This window comes from Salvia hispanica, chromosome 2, assembly GCF_029641045.1.
Source record: "Salvia hispanica isolate PSC_SH4W2 chromosome 2, Shi_PSC_v1, whole genome shotgun sequence".
NCBI lineage: Eukaryota > Viridiplantae > Streptophyta > Magnoliopsida > Lamiales > Lamiaceae > Salvia > Salvia hispanica.
In genome coordinates, this window is record NC_142693.1 from 23576787 (window position 1) to 23597116 (window position 20330).

General features: G+C 38.0%; 2 protein-coding genes, 1 long non-coding RNA gene and 1 pseudogene across 4 annotated transcripts; all 4 read left to right on the forward strand.

The window, feature by feature from the left end:
* The first annotated feature begins 438 nt into the window (after positions 1–438).
* On the forward strand, positions 439–2322 carry LOC125202383 (uncharacterized; annotated as a pseudogene). The gene is made up of 2 exons (XR_016135385.1): positions 439–988; positions 1578–2322. The product of XR_016135385.1 is annotated as an uncharacterized LOC125202383 (transcript).
* Positions 2323–4859: 2537 nt separating this feature from the next.
* Positions 4860–6810, forward strand: LOC148931848 (uncharacterized). Its single transcript, XR_016135352.1, has 2 exons — positions 4860–4943; positions 5032–6810. It is a non-coding gene; the product is annotated as an uncharacterized LOC148931848 (long non-coding RNA).
* Positions 6811–13150: 6340 nt separating this feature from the next.
* Positions 13151–13603, forward strand: LOC148931850 (protein ACCELERATED CELL DEATH 6-like). Its single transcript, XM_089064922.1, has one exon. The coding sequence runs from the start codon at positions 13151–13153 to the stop codon at positions 13601–13603; it is 453 nt and encodes a 150-aa protein (XP_088921048.1).
* Positions 13151–18494, forward strand: LOC148931849 (uncharacterized). Its single transcript, XM_089064551.1, has one exon. It carries the CDS (start codon positions 16610–16612, stop codon positions 17375–17377), a length of 768 nt encoding a protein of 255 aa, XP_088920677.1. The 5' UTR covers positions 13151–16609; the 3' UTR covers positions 17378–18494.
* The last annotated feature ends 1836 nt before the right edge of the window (positions 18495–20330 follow it).

The following is a 20330-nucleotide window of genomic DNA, read 5'->3' on the forward strand; positions in this document are numbered from 1 at the left end:
GAGTGCATATTCTTGTGGGATGGAGGGAGTAGTATTTATTAAGAAGATATCATATAAAATTGTTCTATATTATCATGAGTAATGAGTCATGACATATACTAGTACTCCCTGGTGCACCTTAATTAATTACATCTGCTAATGACTACGAAGGAAACCATTTTTAACTTTTAGAGTCTATAATGACTATCTCAGATTATTAGAGATTTACATCAAAATAAAGAGAGAGAAAATAAAATCAGATGTAATGTGTGAATAGATCAGTTTTTGTCCTTTAATTTGAATAATGTTATGAGCCTTAACTGTCAGACATATGGATCCACGCATCTTCTTTTCTAGGTCAACCTTAATGGCAGGTCATTTTTTAAAGATTGCCAGGTTGTCTTAACATGTCTCATCTACTATGTGTCTGCGTGAATATACATTTAAACATAATACTACTATATATACATAATGAGTTAGAGAATCACAAGATTAATTATATGTAACAAAGAGGCAAAAATAGATTTGGCTGAAACAATGGTTGCAGAAGCAGTTACAAAGAAACTATACGATGCTGCAACGATGGGCGATGTGGCATCTTTCGAAACACTCGTGCAACAAGATCCATTTCTTGTTGATCAAGTTTCATTCGCACGTTCAAGAAATCTCCTTCATATTGCAGCTGCAAATGGGCACGTTGAGATTGCCGGAAAATTGTTTTTCTATAGCCCCTGAGATGTGCTGGTGGGTCGACGATCAAGGCATGAACCCGGTTCATGTTGCTGCCATGAAAGGGCATCTTGATATCTTGAAGGTTCTGCTTGAGCATGACTTGTCTCCTGCAATGGAGAGACTGCATCGTGGCCAGACTGTGTTGCACTTGTGCGTGAAACATCATCAGCTTCGAGCTCTGCGGTTTTTGGTGGAGAGATTGGGCGATCTTGCGCGCGCAAAGGATGATGATGGGGAGACACTCTTGCATTTGGCTGTTAGGTACAATCAAGTTGAGGTAACTGCCAACTCTTTTGTATGTCCTTCACAATACTATAGTTAGGGTGGATACATAAAAAATAACATTTGATGATATTTTTGCTACATATTTTGTCGTTTCTTCAAATTATTATTTTTGCATATTAATTTACGTAAAATTTGGATAAATTTGATCATAAGCCTCTTACCCTCTTCGTAATTGTCTATAGTCATACATTCGACTCAAGTTGCATCGACAATCAATTAACTCAATTCGTATCTACCTCGTCAAACATGTTTTAATCTCTCAATACATTTTGCCCACTTGTAATTTTATAGTCTAGTAGGAGGAAGAAGGATCCCCTGCAGCAGGGTGGTTGTGTTTAAAACACAGCAGTCTGTGAATAAAACGCAGCTTTCCTTTTTTTTATCATTTTTCTTTTTCCTTTTCTTTTATTTATTGTTTGTGTAAGAAATGGCACAGCACCTGCTGCAGCAGGTGATCCATTTCCCTAGTATGAGATGCATTACCAAATATATGAGGGGATTATTTCCAATAGATTTCCACAATCCATTTACTACCATTAACTCTGTTTGTGAATTAAATTATTATTGTATCAAAATCTCAGATGGTACAATATTTGCAAGAAAACAAAACAATAGAGAAGCTAACAGAGAATTCCATGGGCAAAACCGCGCTTGATATCTTGCGAGAGCGCTCGCAACACACATCCACATATTCCGAAACCGAAAAAGTCCTACTACGCTTAACCGAGCCGTTCATTTTCAACGAATTCCGTGAGGTAACCGACATGACGATGGTAGTGGCGGGCCTGATCGCCACCATGGCGTTCCAGGCGGCCGTCAGCCCCCCGGGCGGCGTGTGGCAGGAAGACTCGTCAACACACAGCGCCGGCAAAGCAGTGATGGCATCTTCTCATCCGGATCTGTACAAACAGTTCTCTCGCGCTAACACCACCGCTTTCGTCTCATCCCTCCTCGTGATCCTACTCGTGGCCTTCCGAGCGCCGACTAGCGCGCCTGTTTTCGTGATTATCATCTGGTACGCGGCGCTGGTGTCGATGGCGTCGATTGGAGTGAGCTATGGAATTACCTTTATCATGACAAATCCTGTGGAGACAGTAACGGTTGGCCTGATTGCTACGATACTTGTCCTTGTGTTTATGGGCATCTCTTTGTTAGTGGGCGCCTATAGTCATATACTGCAGTTGCACTCTGCGTGGAAGAGCACGAAACAGCATCAAGAAGATCAGACATTCGCTCATCGAATCTTTCGATGGTTTGATCAGATTAATTGATGTGTAATTTTAGAGTTTTTATTTCAATGCACAATGTAGCTCGAGTTTTGGAAAATGATTTCAGTATTACAACGATACTGCAAGAATACAACGTTGACAGTAGTATTTCGATTGCCAATTCACAGGGAGGTGTTGGTGATTTTATTCAAGAAACGAATAAAGCATGTAAAAGCACGGGAGGTGCTGCACTTGATGGCACAACGTAACTCGTGCTCGAGCACATGCAGGCGTGTGAGCACCGTGTGCTCATTGCCATGCTCTGCCATTGAGCAGTCATATTCACTCTGAAAAGCACGGCGTTGCGGATGCTCTACAAGACTTGGTACAAGTTATCCTACAGTTTATACAAATTAAGTTGTTGGTCAATCTTTTAAATTTTCACTATCTAGCTAGAGTAACTATATATCTCAAATTTTTTAAGTTTTTAAACCAAATAAGACAAAGATGCCACATCACTTATTCAGACTAAATTAAGAATAAAATGAGAAGAGAGAATCACATATGTGAATAGATTAGTTTTTTTTTTTCTTTCGTTTCTCATAATTTAAATCATTGAACTAAGCATTCATCTTCTTTGCTGGGTCAACACCTGAATGCAGGTCTTTGTTATAGTATTAAAAATACATACTCTACTATTTTATTTTTATGATCTGTCTACAATATAATGCATTTGCATGAAACGATAAACAAGAACAAATAATATTTTATGGTTTCACATGGTCAGATCATGTGACTACTTTATGGACACTACAGTCTAAAAGGTTGCACTAGATTAGATTCCTGTAACGTAACAACCATAATATTATTCTATCTAATTACGATTTATCAGTTATCATGTTACTACATCTGATAATAATAGGAAGACATCATCTAAAATGTCTCTATATATGCAAAACAGATATCGGAAATCAAATTTTATCCACCAACTTAATTTCAAAAAAATTCAAGTCAATTATGAACGGAAAATATTTAAATGTAGTATTTACTTAATTTGGTGCACCCACTACTAATGAGAACTTGTTATATAAGTAGTGGCACAAAACATCTAACAATTACTATATTTAATTTAAATTCTATAATGTCTATCTCAAGTTTTTCCAGCTGTAACTGAGAGACTGACATATTTGATTAGATTAGTATTTTTTTCTTTCATTTCTCTTGGTCAACCTCTTTTAGAGTTGGTTTTTTTTTTTTTTTAACCTTGAAAGGGTCAAAAACAACTCACACCTATTCAGGGTTTGTGAACATATATAGGCAAATTTATTAAAGTGGAGTGGGATTAGAAAAGAGTTGTCTATGGACTATGGATAATGTGACCAAAATTTTCAAAATTTTAAAAGTGAAAATAAATTAATTTTTTTAGACGGATCGAAATGATAAAATAAAATGATTTTAATTGGAAACAAAAGAAGTATTAAGATTATAAGTATTTATACATACTGTAAATCATTTTTTATGGTTTTTGAAACGGTAAAACACATTTCCAGCTCTGATCCTTGCCGACGTTAAATCATTTTTTATGGTTTCACCAAAATTCCTGTAACATGTGTATGGATCAGTTTTTCATTTTTCTTTATTAATTTTTTAAATTAATCAAGCATATGTAGCTGGATCCGCTCATCTTATTTTCAAAGTCAACCAGGTTTTTTTTAAACATTGTCAGGCTGTCTGAACATGTCTAATTACTCTGTGTGTGTGAATATACATATAAACCCAATGTATATATATATCATGGGTTAGCAACTTTCTAGGTTTGTTATGTAAAAAAAAGAGGCGAAAATAGATTTGGCTGAAACAATGGCAGCAGAAGCAGTTACAAAGAAACTATATGAAGCAACCTTCCAAACACTTGTGCAACAACATCCATTTCTTGTTGATCAAGTTTCATTCTCCCGTTCAAGAAATCTCCTACATATTGCAACAATGGTGGGACAACTGGGCGTCTTGGATGAGATGCTGAGGAAGTGTATATAGTAGATAGAAAATGTTTTCCTATAAACCAAATCTCTTTCGAATGAGAAATACTCCATCCATCCTCAAAGAATATACACTTTGAATTTGATACGGATTTTAATACAAAATTAGTAAAGAAAGTGAGAGATAGAGAGAAATAGTAATTAAAGTATTGTTAGTGAAAAATGGTCTCACCTCAATAAAGAGAAAAAAGTTTCCAAAATTAGAAAATTGCATATTCTTGTGGTACGGACTAAAAATGAAAAAATGCATATTCTTGTGGGACGGAGTGAGTACAATACGTTTAAGACATAATAAATAAAATAAATAAATAACATATATATACAAAATATATTATTAATAATGTTCAAAATTTAGTGTAAAACAACGAAAGGTACTATTCACAAGATCACAAAATATATTAAGGATAATCAAAATTTATTGTAAAATAACGAAAGCTACTATTTACAGGGAGTGAGTGGATGAGATTTTAGGTTTTTCTTTTAAAATATTGGAAAATTAGTTTCCAAAATAATTATTGGTTGGGAACGACGAAGACCTCAAGTCAATGCCGGGTCAATGTTTTCACTATCTAGATTCTTGAGTAACATATCAGATTTGTAAAGTTTTTTAACCAAATAAGACAGAGATGCAACATCATTTATTCAGACTAAATTAAGAATAAACACAGTGAGAAGAGAAATCACATATGTGAATAGATTGGTTTTTTTTCTTTTCATTTCTCATAGTTTAAGTAAGCACTCTTTCCTGGGTCAACACCTTAATGCAGTTCTCTGTTAAACATTTTCAGACTATCACCTATAAGAGCATCCACAATAGCGGCTAGCCGAACCATTGTAACCAGCCAGCCGAGAATCGGGGAGAAAATCGGCGTGGGCTAGCCGATTCGGGTGCGCTGGCCGCCATTGTGGCGTGCCGATCGACCAGCGATCGGCCAGCGCATATTTTCAATTTTTTATTATTTTTTTATTTTTTGAAAACCTATATATACGCGATTTTAGTTTCATTTCCATTTGCACCACTTGTTTTAACGAGTTTTCTCTCTTTCTAAATTTCTGTACAAGAGCAACATCGAGCGATGGACAACAACAACGAGTCCAGTCCGGCGACGAGCGGCTCTCATACTCCCACGGTACCCGTGGGATCTGGATGGGGCCAGATGGGCGGGCAGATAGGGCCAGGGTTTAACGTCCCTTGGCAACAGTTGATGGGGATGATGGCTGGAGCACCGGGGGGCATGCAGGGAGGGAACCAGGGAGAATGGAATGCCCGGCGGGGTGCAGGCGAGCGGCGGGCAGTCAGGGCCGGGGTGGGGAGGTATGCCTCAGATGCAGCAGCAGATGATGCAGCAGATGATGGGGATGATGTGGCAGGGAGGGATGCAGTCCGGTATGCATCCCGGGATGCAGGGGCCACCGGGGGGGGACACGGTCTATCGTCCCTCTCTTGATTTTTTGACGGCTTCGTCTCACACATCGACCCCAATGGAGACGCAGTTCACTGGCGATGACCTTTTGTCATTGCATGAGATGGGGATCGATCTCAGGGATCCGGACACTCCCGTTCCAGCGGGTCGGGCCGCGCCGAAGAAGAAGAAGGGCAAGGGGAAGGGCAAGGTGATCACGACACTCCCATGCGGAGGAAGTGGACGGAGGATGAGTACGCCGGTGTGGCCAAGGCGTGGTTGTCGGTCTGCGACGATCCGCTGGTTGCGAACAACCAGCGGGTCGTCAACATGTGGGCGAAGATTAGAGCAGCCTACAGGAGGAACTGCCCGCATGGGAAGGACTACAGCGGGGAGGAGTGCCGGAAGGGGTGGGAACGGATCAGGGCCGCGGTCAGCCGGTTTTCGAGGTTGTACGCCAACGCCCTCCGCCAGCTGACTAGTGAGCAGAATGAGGAGGACGCCCGGAGGATAGCGGAGAGTCAGTTCCCCTTGTCGGGGAAGTATAAGGAGTTCCTCTTCTGGGAATGCTATGTGTTGCTGAAGGACTCCGAGAAGTTCCGGGCGGGGTGCGACGTTGGGTGGCCGAAGAAGCAGAGGTTGAACTATTCCGGCGACTACAGCGGCAGCAGCGGATCCCACGACCTCCCCCCGGATGCTGAGTAGTTTCCATCCCCTCCATCCTCTACTCGTCGTCCTCGCCCGGTTGGCCAAAAGCGGGCGCAACGGGCAGCTAGGGGAGGAGGATCCCCCCTATCGACCCAGGAGGTCATCTCGGCACCCGCCCCCCCATGCGCATACACATCATTCTCGCATGCAAAAATGGAGGAACGAATGTTCGCGGTCTTCCAAGAGTGGAAGGCCGCAACCGACCCCACGGAGAAGAGGTTCCTCTACTCGATGCTCGAGAACATGCGGGTGGATTTGGATGCCTCGAGGGCAGTGGTGGGGGGTTTAGACGCGGGCTCAGATACCCCGGGTGGCGGCGAGGATGGCGGCGGCGACGACGAGGAGTAGAGAGTGGCAGGGCTCGTGTGTGGAAGCCCTTTTTTTTTAAAAAAAAAATCATGTATTTTTTTTTATCTATGTACATTTTTTTTAATGAAATGAATGAATTTTCCCGTATATGTCTCGTAAATTTAATTCCGTAATTTAATCGTAAATTTTATTCTGTAAAATGTAGTTATTTTTGAATTATTTTTATTGCGGCTGGCCTATGCTGATGTGGCAGGTGGATTTTTAGTGCTGATGACTTGGCAGGGAGAGAGAGTGGTTGGCCTATAGCTGGCCTATTTCTATTATGGATGCTCTAAGTAAAGGTGTGTGTGAACATGCATACTCCGTATAATAATAATAATAAATTGGTACAGAGTCCATAGTATTAAAAAGGGATATTGACACCTAATATCATGGAATTTTCAAAAAGTTAGGTTTTTCCCACGAACTTTGAAATTGACAAATAATACCACGAACTTTACCATGTGTTTGTTATTTCCCACCAATGCAAAAACTAAGGCAAATAATTTTATTTTACGAATTTTTTTTCATAATTTCTTGACAACAATTTCGAGAGTTTCAAGTTTTTCAATCTTTGAAGATAGTTTTTCTTGAAGCACATCGTCCAAAATTGTTCTTCAATCTATTAATATAGCCGGAATTTTTTTCATTGGTGGAAAATAACCAGGGACGGATGTAATGTATTACCAGGTGGGGCAAATGCCCCTCCTCCAATATTGATATATAGTACTCCCTCCGTCCCAAGGAAGATGACCCCTTTCTTGGGCGGCACGGGATTTTATACAACTTTATTTTGTGTGTTAAGTGGAGAGAGTAAAGTAAGAGAGAGAGATAAAGTAGAGATAAAGGGGTTTCCATTTTTGGTAATGGGTCATCTTGGTTGGGACAAACTAAAAAGGAAAGTGGGTCGTCTTCAATGGGACGGAGGGAGTACTATTTTATTTAATAATTTCTCAAATTCTAAAATTTCTTTATATTTGCCCCCTTCCATTTATATTCCTGGATCCGTCCCTGGAAATAACAAATTCAAGGTAAAATTTGTGATATTATTTGCCAATTTCAAAATTCGTGGAAAAAACACAAGTTCGTGATATTAGCAAGTGATATTATTTGCTATTAGTAGTACTATTTTATTCCATGGTTAGAACACGTGACTACTTTATGGCCACTACAGTCTAAAAGGTTGCAAAACAGATATCGGAAATCTTATCCACCAACTTAATTTCAAAAATATTCAAGTCAATTATGAACGGAAAATATTTTAATGTACTCCACTTAATTTGGTGCAACCACTACTATTGAGAACTTTTAATTTTCACTGTCTATGATGTCTATCTCAAGTTTTTCCATCCGTAACAGAAAGACTGACATATTTGACTTAGATTAGGTTTCTTTTCTTTTTTTTCATTTCTCTAGGTCCCCCTCATTTAGAGGTTTTTCATTAAAGTTGAGTAGGATTAGAAAAGAGTAATTGATATAGTGTCTATGGACTATTATGGATAATGTGACCAAAATTTTCAAAAATTTAAAAGTACAAAGTAGATTAATTTTTTAGACGGATCAAACTGATAAAATAAGATGATTTTAATTGGAAACGAAAGGAGTATTAAGATTATAAGTATTTATGCATACTGTAAATCATTTTTTATGGTTTTTGAAACGGTAAAACACATTTCTAGCTATGATCTTTGACGACGTTAAATTATTTTTTTATGGTTTCACACTATGATCTTGATCATATGAATACTTTTCTAACACAAAAATGTCAAAATTCTTGTAACATGTGTATGGATCAGCTTTTCATTTTTCTTTATAAATTTTACTTCCTATGTCCCATAATAAAAGTCACACTTAATTTTTACAATAAATGTTAAGTAGGTCTCACATTCCACTAACTCAATTCACTCATATTTTATTATAAAATTAATACTCCCTCCGTCTCACTTTAGAAGTCCAGGTTGAGTTCGGCACAGGTTTTAAGAAATATAAAGGAAAGTTGGTGAAAAAAGATAGTGGAATGTGGGTCCTACTTTTATATATTAGTTTTATAATAAAATGTGAGTGAGAAAAGGTGAGTGGAATGTGGGGCCTATTACCAATAATAAAATATTACAAACGAGACTCCTAAAATGGGACACCCAAAAGTAGTAAATCGGAATTTCTAAAGTGGGACGGAGGAAGTATAAAAAAGTGGTCTCATATTATACTAACTTTTCTAACTTTATTGAGTTAACATTGCCATGACTGTCTTAACATGTCTCAATTACTCTGTCTAAATTAACCAAGCATATGTAGCTAGATCCGCTTATCTTAGTCCATCCGCAACGCTATCTCTTATCCGTCTCTTAACCGTCTCATCTCTTCACTATTCATGGGCCCCACTGTACTTTTCAGCTCATCTCTTAGCTAAGAGACAGCACCTGCAACCCTCCATCTCTTAACCATCTCTTAACTATTCATTCAATTTCATTTTTTATTTTTAATTCCAACAAATTCAATTAATAAAAAACACACTTCATTATAAATAAAATAAAATTACAATTTAAAATACATAAAAAAATAAAAAAGACATAATAAAAAAGCTAGAAATTACAAATTGCACACTTAAACTCAAATAAAAAAAAATGGAGGCAAAGAAGCAGAAGAAGGAGTTCTCTAGTGACGATCATCTAATGGTTGCCAAATTTTGCCCAAATGTGCTCCATTAGATCCTCCTGGAGTTGGGCGTGGGCGGTAGAATCACGTGTCCTTGCCCGAATAGACAACCGCTCTTGCAAAGACGGATGCACTCCCGTTCGAGGCGGACTACTTGCGGTTGAGCTTCCAGGGGTTTCAGGGTTGAACCAATTTCCCGCCTCAGGTCCTTCGTCGGCGACAATCATGTTGTGCAAGATTATGCACGTATACATAATGTCGACCATATTCTCCATAAACCAATGTCGAGCCGGGGCTTTGATAATGTTCCATCGAGCTTGGAGAACCCCGAACGCTCTCTCCACATCCTTGCGAGCAGACTCTTGCTTCTGCGCAAAAAGAGACTGCTTTTCGTCCGTAGGCCTGTTGAACGTCTTCACGAAGGTTGGCCACTTCGGATAGATGTCGTCGGCAAGATAGTACCCCATTTTATACTAGCGATTGTTAGCGACGAAGTTGATGGCCGGCACTTTACCATTCAGAACTTCAGCGAAGAGGTCGAAGTTGTTGAGCACGTTGATGTCGTTGTTCGAGCCGGGGACCCCGAAATACGCATGCCAAATCCATAGCCGGTAGTCGGCGACGGCCTCGAGTATAACGGTGGGGTGGGTGCCTTTGTGGCCGCTCATGTATGACCCCTTCAACGCCACAGGGCAATTCTTCCATTGCCAATGCATGCAATCGACACTCCCGAGCATCCCGGGGAATCCGTGCACTTGTTCGTGAAGACGGGGCAGAAACTGACAATCTGCGGTGGTTTGCTTCTTCAGAAATTCGGCGGTGAAGGCTGCCCGGACGCCTTTGCAGAAGTTCAACAAACAAAGTCGCCCAGTGGATTCTCCGACGTGCAGGTATTCGTCGAACGCATCCGCCGTTTGTCCAGTAGCAAGCTGACGGATCGCCGCAGTACATTTCTGGAGCGTCGTGTGGCTAGGACAGCCAACAGCGTCGAACCCTTCTCTGAAGAACTCTTCCCGTGCCGCCAATGTATTCGCGATATGCAAAAATAGCGGGCGTCACATACGGAAACGGCGAAAGAAGTAGATATCTCCCCACACCGGGTTCGGACTGAAGTAATCACGTTCCAACCTTGCGGCGGCTTCCTCCCGGTTACGGTGGATGTATGTCCGGCGTCGCCTAGGAGGCGCGGCGGCTTCCTCCTCCCTACGTCGATCTGCTTCTAGCGATTCTTCCATTCTTCGACGCATTTGCTCAAATGGATCCATAATTGATTAAATTTGGGAGAAGAAAAAAATAAAGGAATGATTTTATAGAAATGATTGGAGAGGAAAGAAAGAGAGATGAGAGAATAGATGTGTGTTTGTGTGTAAAATGGAGAATGAAGAAGAGTATATATAGAATATATATAAAAAAAAAATTAAAAATATGACCATTCAGGTAATATTACCGTTTTTTATTTTAATTTTTTATTTTTTATTTTTTTGAAAAATCTGATTTTAAAAAAAAATTGAATTATGACGTCATAAATCCGACGCCCACTCGCGGGTCGGCGAGTGGGCGTCACGCCAGCAGCCCGCGCGCGCCACGTGGCGCCGGGCGCGTGTCTCGCGAGCTCGAGGCTTGCCTCGCCGGGACGCGTCGGGCGTCGAGACATCTCGTCTCGTCGAGACGAGACGGGAGCCGCAACGCTGTCTCGATGCCGTCTCGTCTCGTCGAGACGAGACCGAGTCCGCAACGAGGAAGCGTTGCGGATGCTCTTATTTTCTAAGTCAACATTGCCAGGTTGTCTGAATACATGTGCCTGTCTGAACATGTCTCAATCACTCTGTGTGTGTGTGTGAATATATACATCATGAGTTAGCAACTTTCAAGGCTTGTTATGTAAAAAAAAAAGAGGCGAAAATAGATTTGGCTGAATGAAACAATGACTGAAATGATAAAATATTAATTTGATATGAAAGGAGCATAAGATTACACTTGCTGAAGACTGCTATGATCTTTGAAGATGATAAATCATTTTTTATGGTTTCACACGGTTTGACCACGTGAATAAATTTCTAAAACCAAAATGTTGTGCCAAAATTCATGTAACAACCATAATATTATTCAATCTAATTTTGATTTTTCAACTATCAGGTTACAGGTTAAAATTTGAGTCAACTTTATTGACTAATAACAAAGAAACATATACCATATTCTTATGAATTAGTGGTATGAAATATGGAAAATAGACGACATCGAAATCAAATTTTATCTACCAACCTGGAGTTCAAATAAATTCTAGTCAATTTTGACATGAAGAGATTTAAATATCGTTACTCTAGCTTGGTACACCTGGTACGAACGAGAACTATATACCGGTTGTTGCGCAAAACATCCTACAATTTATACAAATTAAGTTAGCGAGAAGAGAAAATCACACATATGTAACGCCCAGTTTTATCGGTCTTTCGTCTTACTTAATAAGAGAAGTTCAAAACTAACCAACCATTTTGAGTCTGATCTGGATCGTCATTGTCACGGGATAGGTAGGAGTCATCCATGGTTAGTGAACCTACAAGAAAGTGAAAATGTTGAGGGTCATACTTGGTTTTATTTTATTGCACAAACACAACTTTTTCTGAATGTTGTTATACTGTGACTCTTTGAGATGGATGAAAGAATGTACTCCCTCTGTTCCATTAAAAATGCAACGTTTTCCTTTTTTGTTTGTCCCATTAAAAATGAAACGTTTCCTTAAATGGAAACAACTCTATCTCTACTTTTTCATCTCTCTTACTTTACTCTCTCTTCATTAACTCACAAAACAACACTACATAAAATCTCGTGTCAATTCTCAAATGTTGCATTTTAAGTGGGACGGAGGGAGTATATATTAGTGAGAATTTGATAGAAATATGATAGAGATATTAACATTACAACTAGAACAGACATACAAGTGCAATACATATTACAAGGTGAAAGAGACATACAAGTCCAATACAAATCAAACTCCATTAATTCAGTCACAATTCAACCAAAATATTACAAGGTGTGTCAGCTTAACAAACTATACACAAAAACATATTTTACTCAAGTGACATCAAGTTTTGGTCAAAATTTAACCAAATTATATTTTACTCATGTGTCATCAAGCTTCGAAAAATTGTACACTAATATACTCCAATATTTCTTCATACTTCCCATTTTTTTCCTAACCAATTTTTGACATCTAGTTTAGACGAGTTACTTCAATATTCAAGAAAATATTCAACAAAACTTGTAGGAAGAAGAGAAGAGTGAAATACCAGTTGTTAAACCTCTTGATTTCTCAGATTTGTCTGCCGCTAGAGTGAAGAGTTGGGAATGTCGGCTGTTCTTGTTTTGTCTCCCGCTTATGTTGATCTAGGGTTGTGAAGGGTAAATTGGACCCACAATAAAAAAAGTGATGGTAAATTAGGGAATATACTACCATGAATAAATTCTCTCACTTGTATCAAACGCATGTTAGCAATTCTGAAATATATTCAGAGTTGTATCAAACATGTGTATATAAACTTATTTTTCTAAAAATATGAATTCTTTTAATAAATATATTCTAACTTTACAGCTTCTATTATAGGCTATCAATTAATCAAGCATATGTAGCTGGATCCGCTCATAAATCAAGTCAACCTTGAATGAATGTATTTTTTAAATATAGCCAGGCTGTCATGTCTCACCTACTCTTGTGTTGAATATATGAACAAACATAATATATATACATCATGAGTTCCCAAATCACAAGCAGGAGAAAATATAGTTGGGTGAAACAATGGTCTCAGAAGAAGCTAAAACGAAACTATATGATGCTGCAACAAAGAATGATGTAGCAACTTTCCAAATACTTGTGCAACAACATCCGTTTCTTGTTGATCATGTTTCATTTCCACGTTCAACAAGTCTCTTACATTTTGCAGCCGAAAATGGGCGCGTTGAGATTGCCAGAGAATTGTTATCTGTAGCCCCTAGGATGCGCTGGTGGCAAGATGATCAGGGTATGAACCCGGTTCATATTGCAGCCATGAGTGGGCAGGTCAAGATCTTGGAGCTGCTGCTTCATCTGGACTTGTATCCGGCTATGGAGAGACTGAATCGAGGCCAGACTGTGATGCACTTGTGCGTGAAACATCGCCAGCTTGAGACGTTGAAGTGTTTGGCTGAGAAAATGCGCGATCATGTGAATGTGAAGGATGATGATGGGGAGACACTTGCATTTGGCTGTTAGGTGCAATCAAGATGAGGTAAGTGCCAACTCTTTTGTTTGAGTTTGAAAGGAAGGGGTTTTGCACGCGTGTCGTAGGCGCGTGTGCCTTCCTATTCAACAAGATTTATAAGTTCCCACTTTCCAAAATACTATTAATTAGTATATGGTAAGTTAGGGTGTCGAACCCACGAGAAACGGTAGCATCCGTTATGTATTTCCACACTTAGAAGGATTTTGGCGATGCCGCCACGCTCTAAATTGGGGGTGGGAATAAACTACGAAATATAAATAACACTTAACTAAGATTGGGAACTAAAAGTGAAAATAACATGCAAGTAAAAGAAAGCATTTAAACTGGAAAGTAGACTGGGCAAGTTGGTAAATTGGGCAACTTAGAAGTGGCGAAAATAAGAACATTTCGGAAATGAAAAGAGAGCAGCAACTTGCATGAGCATCCTAAGTTCAGAAAGCAAAATGAACTAAGTTAAAAGACTAAGAAAAATAAACTAAGTGTTGGCTCCTAAAAGAAAGCTAGAAAACTAGGATTGTGACACTTAAAAGTGGCTAAACTAATTTAATCCTAAAAGCTAAACTAAATAAGATGTAAATGGAGGTTGAGTGCAGAAATTAACTAAGCTAAAAGGGCTGCCAAAAGTGAAAAGAAAGCATGTACTTGTTGTCTCTTAAACCTTATTACCCAAGGTGTAAAACCAATGGATAAAAGCCTACAACTAATGGTCCTTTCACTTAACTTCTAAAAGCTGATATCTCTCCTAATTCTACATCATAAGGCACGAAAATATGGAGAAGAAAGAGAGTAGATGGCTGCTACATAATTAAAAATGCAAGAGAAACATAAAATCATCAATTAAACTACCTAAACATGCATTGGAAACACCAAATGAAAAGCTGAAAATTAAAGCACTTAAACATGATAGAAATAAGCTTCAAGAACTCTTAAACATGGTGAAGAGAAACTGATTTTAAAAGCTTGAAAAAGGTTTTAACTAAACAAGAACTTAACCAACACTAGAACTAAACAACAAGCTAAATCGGAAATCAAACAAGAACTAAACTTTAAAACACATTCAATACATAAACACTAAGAGCAATTACTACTTGAAATGAGCCTTTAAAACAAGTCCAACAACAACAACAACTAAGATTTAGAAAGGAGCAAAAGTACTACAAAATTAAGAACAAGCAAACTAGAGAAAGCAAACACTACTACTAAATTACTACTACTTCAACCCATGGTGAACAATGATCTTGGCAGCCTTGAAGTTGAAATCTCTCTTCTTAAGGAAGAGAGAAAAGTTTCCTACAGAGAGAGTAACTAAACTAAACTAAAGCTAAAGTGATGAGTGATGGTGGTTGGTGACTAAGTCTTTTTAATACATATATCCAATAAAAGATATTTTCCTTATTTTTTACTCTCCAAGGGCTGATATGGGCGTGTGTAGCAAGTGAGAATTGTCCTTGACAAATGTGTGGAAGTGGCTTTAGTCATTTTCCCGTCAGGTTCAAACTGGCCAGTCCAACAGCTTGGCCAGTTTGGGTCTTCTTTGCCTTCTTCCTTCACTTTCTTCCATTCTTTGTCAGTTTGCCCTCTTTCTTGCATGTTTTCCTCTTTGTGCCTCAATCAAGCAGCTTCCAAACTTAATGATCCATTCCCTGCCAAAATAGCATTTTCTCATGCAAATATTCAACTAATAAGTGCGAAAAGTGATCAAATCCGAGTGACGAAAACTAGCCTATCAGAGTTCCATGAATTAGCTAGCCATTTGATTTTTATATTTTATTACTCTCTCCATCCCTAATAATTCGTTAATCCGGCACGACTTTTAAGAAATATAATAAAAAGTGGGTTGAAAAAGTTAGTGGTATGTGGGTCCTACTTTTATATATTAGTTTTATAATAAAGTGTGAGTGTAAATGAGTTAGTGGAATGTAGGATCCACTACTAAAAATGGTAAAAGTGAAAGGTAACAAAGTTTTAGGGGCGAACGAAAAAGGAAATATGTGACAAATTTTCAAGGGCGGAGGGAGTACTACTTAATTTAGTCATACATTTGGCTTGAGTTGCAACCACAATCAATCCACAAAGGGTGCATGCTTTCTCTTTGATTGTCAATTTATCATGACAATGAGGCCTAATATAAGTTGAGAAAAGATGCGATATTATTATCATGAGTTAGATTGACAATGAGGAAATGGAGTTGCTTTATATATTTTACATATTTTCTCATCAAAGAGATTAAGAGGTAATATGACAATGAAGCTTAACTTAGTCGATAACACTTTTACCCTCGAATCATTATTGACCCTTCTTTTTAAGAAGGGGAAAAGAATTAGAGAGAGCTCGAACATCACGAGAGGACAGAGTGGGGCTGACAGTAGGATAGGATTGGACATATTGATCCTTTTATTTTAAGGGAGGATTTTGATAGTAATTTGTACTCCATATTTTAGTTTTTTGTGGGTATTTGATTAGTGTTTCCAATACAAATGAGTACAATAGAGTACTCCCTCCATCCCACTTAAAATGTAACATTTGAGAATCGGCACGGGATTTTATGTAGTGTTGTTTTGTGAGTTAATGAAGAGAGAGTAAAGTAAGAGAGATGAAAAAGTAGAGATAGAGTTGTTTTCATTTAAGGAAACGTTTTATTTTTAATGGGACAACAAAAAAAGGAAAACGTTGCATTTTTATTGGGACAGAGGGAGTATTAGTTAAGGCATCATATATAAGCTTAATGGTTGCGACCATCTTGTTCAAAATGCTTGAAAATGTATTGTTTTTGCATAGTTAGAATACAGGTTCACATTTTGTGCATATTTATTGATGTTTACAATAGAAATGAGTCTGTTCCTAAGCTTAATTTGTTGACCTTGATATCGCATTGACCGAAAAATTTGTCAAGGGCAACTAAGTTGTTGGCTAATACTCCGTATTTGATTTCCGTTGTACATTATTTCGCATCATTAACTCTATTTGTAACTTGAATAATCGTATCAAAATCTCAGATGGTAAAATATTTGCCGGATAACTATAAAGTAGAGAACCTAACGGCGAACTCCATGGGCAAAACACCGATCGATATCTTGAGAGAGAACTCCCAACACACAACTGATCGTTCAGAAATTGAAAAGTCACTACGTTTTGCATATGACCCATTTCCCAGCATCTCACGCGAGATAACCGATATGACAATGGTAGTGGTGGGCCTAATAGCCGCGATGGCATTCAGTGCGGCCGTCAACCCCCCGGGTGGCGTGTGGCAGGAAGACACTCCATCACACAAAGCCGGCAAAGCAGTGATGGCATCTTCACATCCCAAACTATACAAATACTTCTCTTTGGCTAACACCACCGCCTTCATTTCATCTCTCATCGTAATCTTACTCGCAACAATGCAAACGCCAACCTACGCAACTGTTTTCTTGGGATTCATCTTGTATGCAACGTCGGTGTCGATGGCATCTATTGGAGTGAGTTACGGAGCATCCTTTATTATGACCAATCCTATTGAAACAGTAACACTTGGCCAAATTGTTGCTATAGTAGTCGCTGGGTTAGTGGGCATTGTTGTATTAGTATCCATATGCACTGCTTCAACGCGGTCGTACTGTACGTGGAAGAGAGAGAAAAGCCAGCGTGAAGATCGTACAATACCTAATAATTTCTTCCGCAGTTATTATCAGTACCGACGGAGCATAGAAGATTCATTCACCGAGTCCAGAGGAAATTTATTCAATGCGGTAATATTACTCCCTCCGTCCCGGCTAAGATGACACATTGCTTAGCCGGCACAGGATTTTAGGAGTTATTGGTTAAAGTGTTTAATTGGAGAGAGAAGGTGGGTGTAGGTATTAAAGTAGAGAGATGAAGATAGATGGATATTTTAATAGGAGTGAGAAAAAGTGGTTGAGTGTATTAATTGGAGAGAGAAAGTTACCAAAAAAGGAAATGTGTCATCTTAGTTGGGACAAACTAAAAAGGAAAACGTGTTATTTTAAGCGGGACGGAGGGAGTACATTTTAAAAAAGTTCTTGGGATGAGTGAATGATACTCCCTCCAACCTATTAAATATGCAACATTTGCTTTTTCGATACAGTTGACATACTTGGATTTTACATGGTTTTAGAGGGTGGTTTTGTATGAACTTGAGCATATTTCGTCTATTATTAGGCGTGTTTATATCTACTTCTCTATTATGTTGGTATGTTGACCATTTTGTTAAGAATGTGTAGGAAAAGGTACAAAATATGTGGATGTGCAGCAGCCTTGGTTTGAAACAATATTTACTGGATATTTTGAAGTTCAATCAGCCCCTAATGCATATCAATCTTTTCGTCTTCAAAAGAGCTTCGCGTGGGTATCTCGCACGCCTCAATCGGAGTTCGATAGAAGAAGTTATGACTGTTATACGAACACTGCGCTGTCCAGAAATTCCCACCCGGCCGGGTGAATTATTACCCTATAATTCCACCCGGCCGGGTGGCGTAATTATGCCTGCGAGATTCCAGAGAGTACCAAGAAGTCCCACCGGGCCGGGTGAATTTCCAGTAGATTAATTCCACCCGGCCGGGTCCGTCATTTTGGCGTTTTTCAAAGCAGAAACGCTATTTTTGAAGAGGGGAATAAGAAGGAAGAATTAGGTCAATTCTATTCATTCTCTACAAGCGACAAAACACATCTCTCTCTTTGTGAAGAACTCTTGGAAGAAGATTGAAGATTCAAGCTTCAATTCTTCCGCCAATTGCAATTCGGATCATGATTTTCATTGTTTTGCTTAGTTTCTTTTTGTTTTTTACCATGAACATGAGTAACTAAACTTCTTTTATGTAGAATTCTTGGTGAAGATGCATTGATTCATAGTTTTAATCCAATTGACTTCGTTTTTATCTAGCTCTTGTAATTGTTTGGTTTATTCATGTGCTTTTTCCTGTCAATTGCTTGATCACCAATTGGTAGTGTTAGGGTTTCTTAGAGTAATCGGGAGGTGAAATATTAATCTTGAAAGAGGGATAATTCACACCTTAATTCAATAAAACTCGGGAGAGTTGAGGTTTTGAGTGGGATCTTTAATCTAATCGAACTATTAGGAGTTAGGTCTAAGAATTAGAAGGGGACTTCAATTAATACACCTAATCTACGGATTTCTCACCTCGGGAGGGGGTTTAATCTATATTTGTGATTGATTCAACAATTCTGGAGACTTTAAATGGTAAATCGGTTTCAATTGGGTTAGGCTATGAGTTGTGCATCGGATCTTTGAATTCTGCATATTTCTCTATCATTTTCTACAACTTGCTTAATTGTTTTCTTGTTTAAGTGCTTATATTTATCTATTTGTGCATTATATGCTTTTCGTAGTGTTAGAACAAAACCAAAAATTTCCTGATTCTCTAGATAGTAGTCAACATTTGTTCGTGGTAGTTAAGTTGATACGAATTTGTCTCTGTGGGATACGATATACTCTTGCTTGCTATTTGCTACAGTAGCCCTGTACACTTGCAGGTATTATTTGGGTAAAACAAAGTTGAGTCAAGTTTTGTTTTGTGAGTTAATGAAGAGAGAGTAAAGCAAGAAAAAAGAAAAAGTAGAGAGAGTATAATTTTCATTTTTAGAAGCGTTTCATTTTTAATGGGACAAATAAAAAAGGAAAGCGTTTCATTTCTAATGGGACAGAGGGAGTATCAGGGACATGTTTTATAGTGGAATCGAGCCACCGTGGGCTGGGGAAAAATACCAAAAAATGATATATCGCTCGTGTCATATTGAAAAATATCGAAAAATTATCGAATTTTCGATACGATACGATACTGTATCGTAAGTTTTGGATACGATAACGATATGAATTTTCTTATATCGCGATATATCGTTTTATATCGAATATACGATATATATCGATACTTTCGATATATCGTTTTATATCGAATACACGATATATATCGTATATATCAAAACATATTGAAATTCAATACATATTCAAGTTTAAAATTATAAATATATATAAATCCATTTAATTTTTGTGTAATTTTTCGATTTTGAAATTATATTTTTCGATATACATGTATTTGATACGATAACGATATTTCGATATATCGTTCTTAACGATATATCGAATTTCGGTATGATATATCGAAATATCGATACGATAATGATATTGATATTATCCATATCGAAACTTCGATATATCGAAACTTTCAATACGATAACGATATGAAATTCTTCAATATCGATATTTTCGATACGATACACGATACAATGTTTCCGATACAATATATCGTATTGACCCACCCCACCCTTAACTGTGGCACACCCTATTCTGATGTATTACTTACAAAGTTACAAGTGAATGTAAAAGGAAAGTACAATTATTTGATTTCCTTCGAATAAAACTCTAATTCCTTGAATTGAAGTTTTTCCTTTCTAACACAAGCTAATTGTGTTTAAATTAATGTATTTCTATATTAACACAAGCTAATTCCTTTCTATACTTTTTAATTAAATGCATAAATAAATTTTTTTTTTTCAAATAAACCAATTTTTGGTTATACAAAATTTGGTTGCATAGATTTATTTATTTCAAAAACGTGATAAATAATATCAAGCCCATTAATCTCACCTTTTTATACCAGCTTGGATCACCTATCTACCTACCTCTAAACACGGCCCAACGAATTCAATACAAAATGATGAGAAGTGTATATAGTAGATAGAAAATGTTTTCCTCTTTCC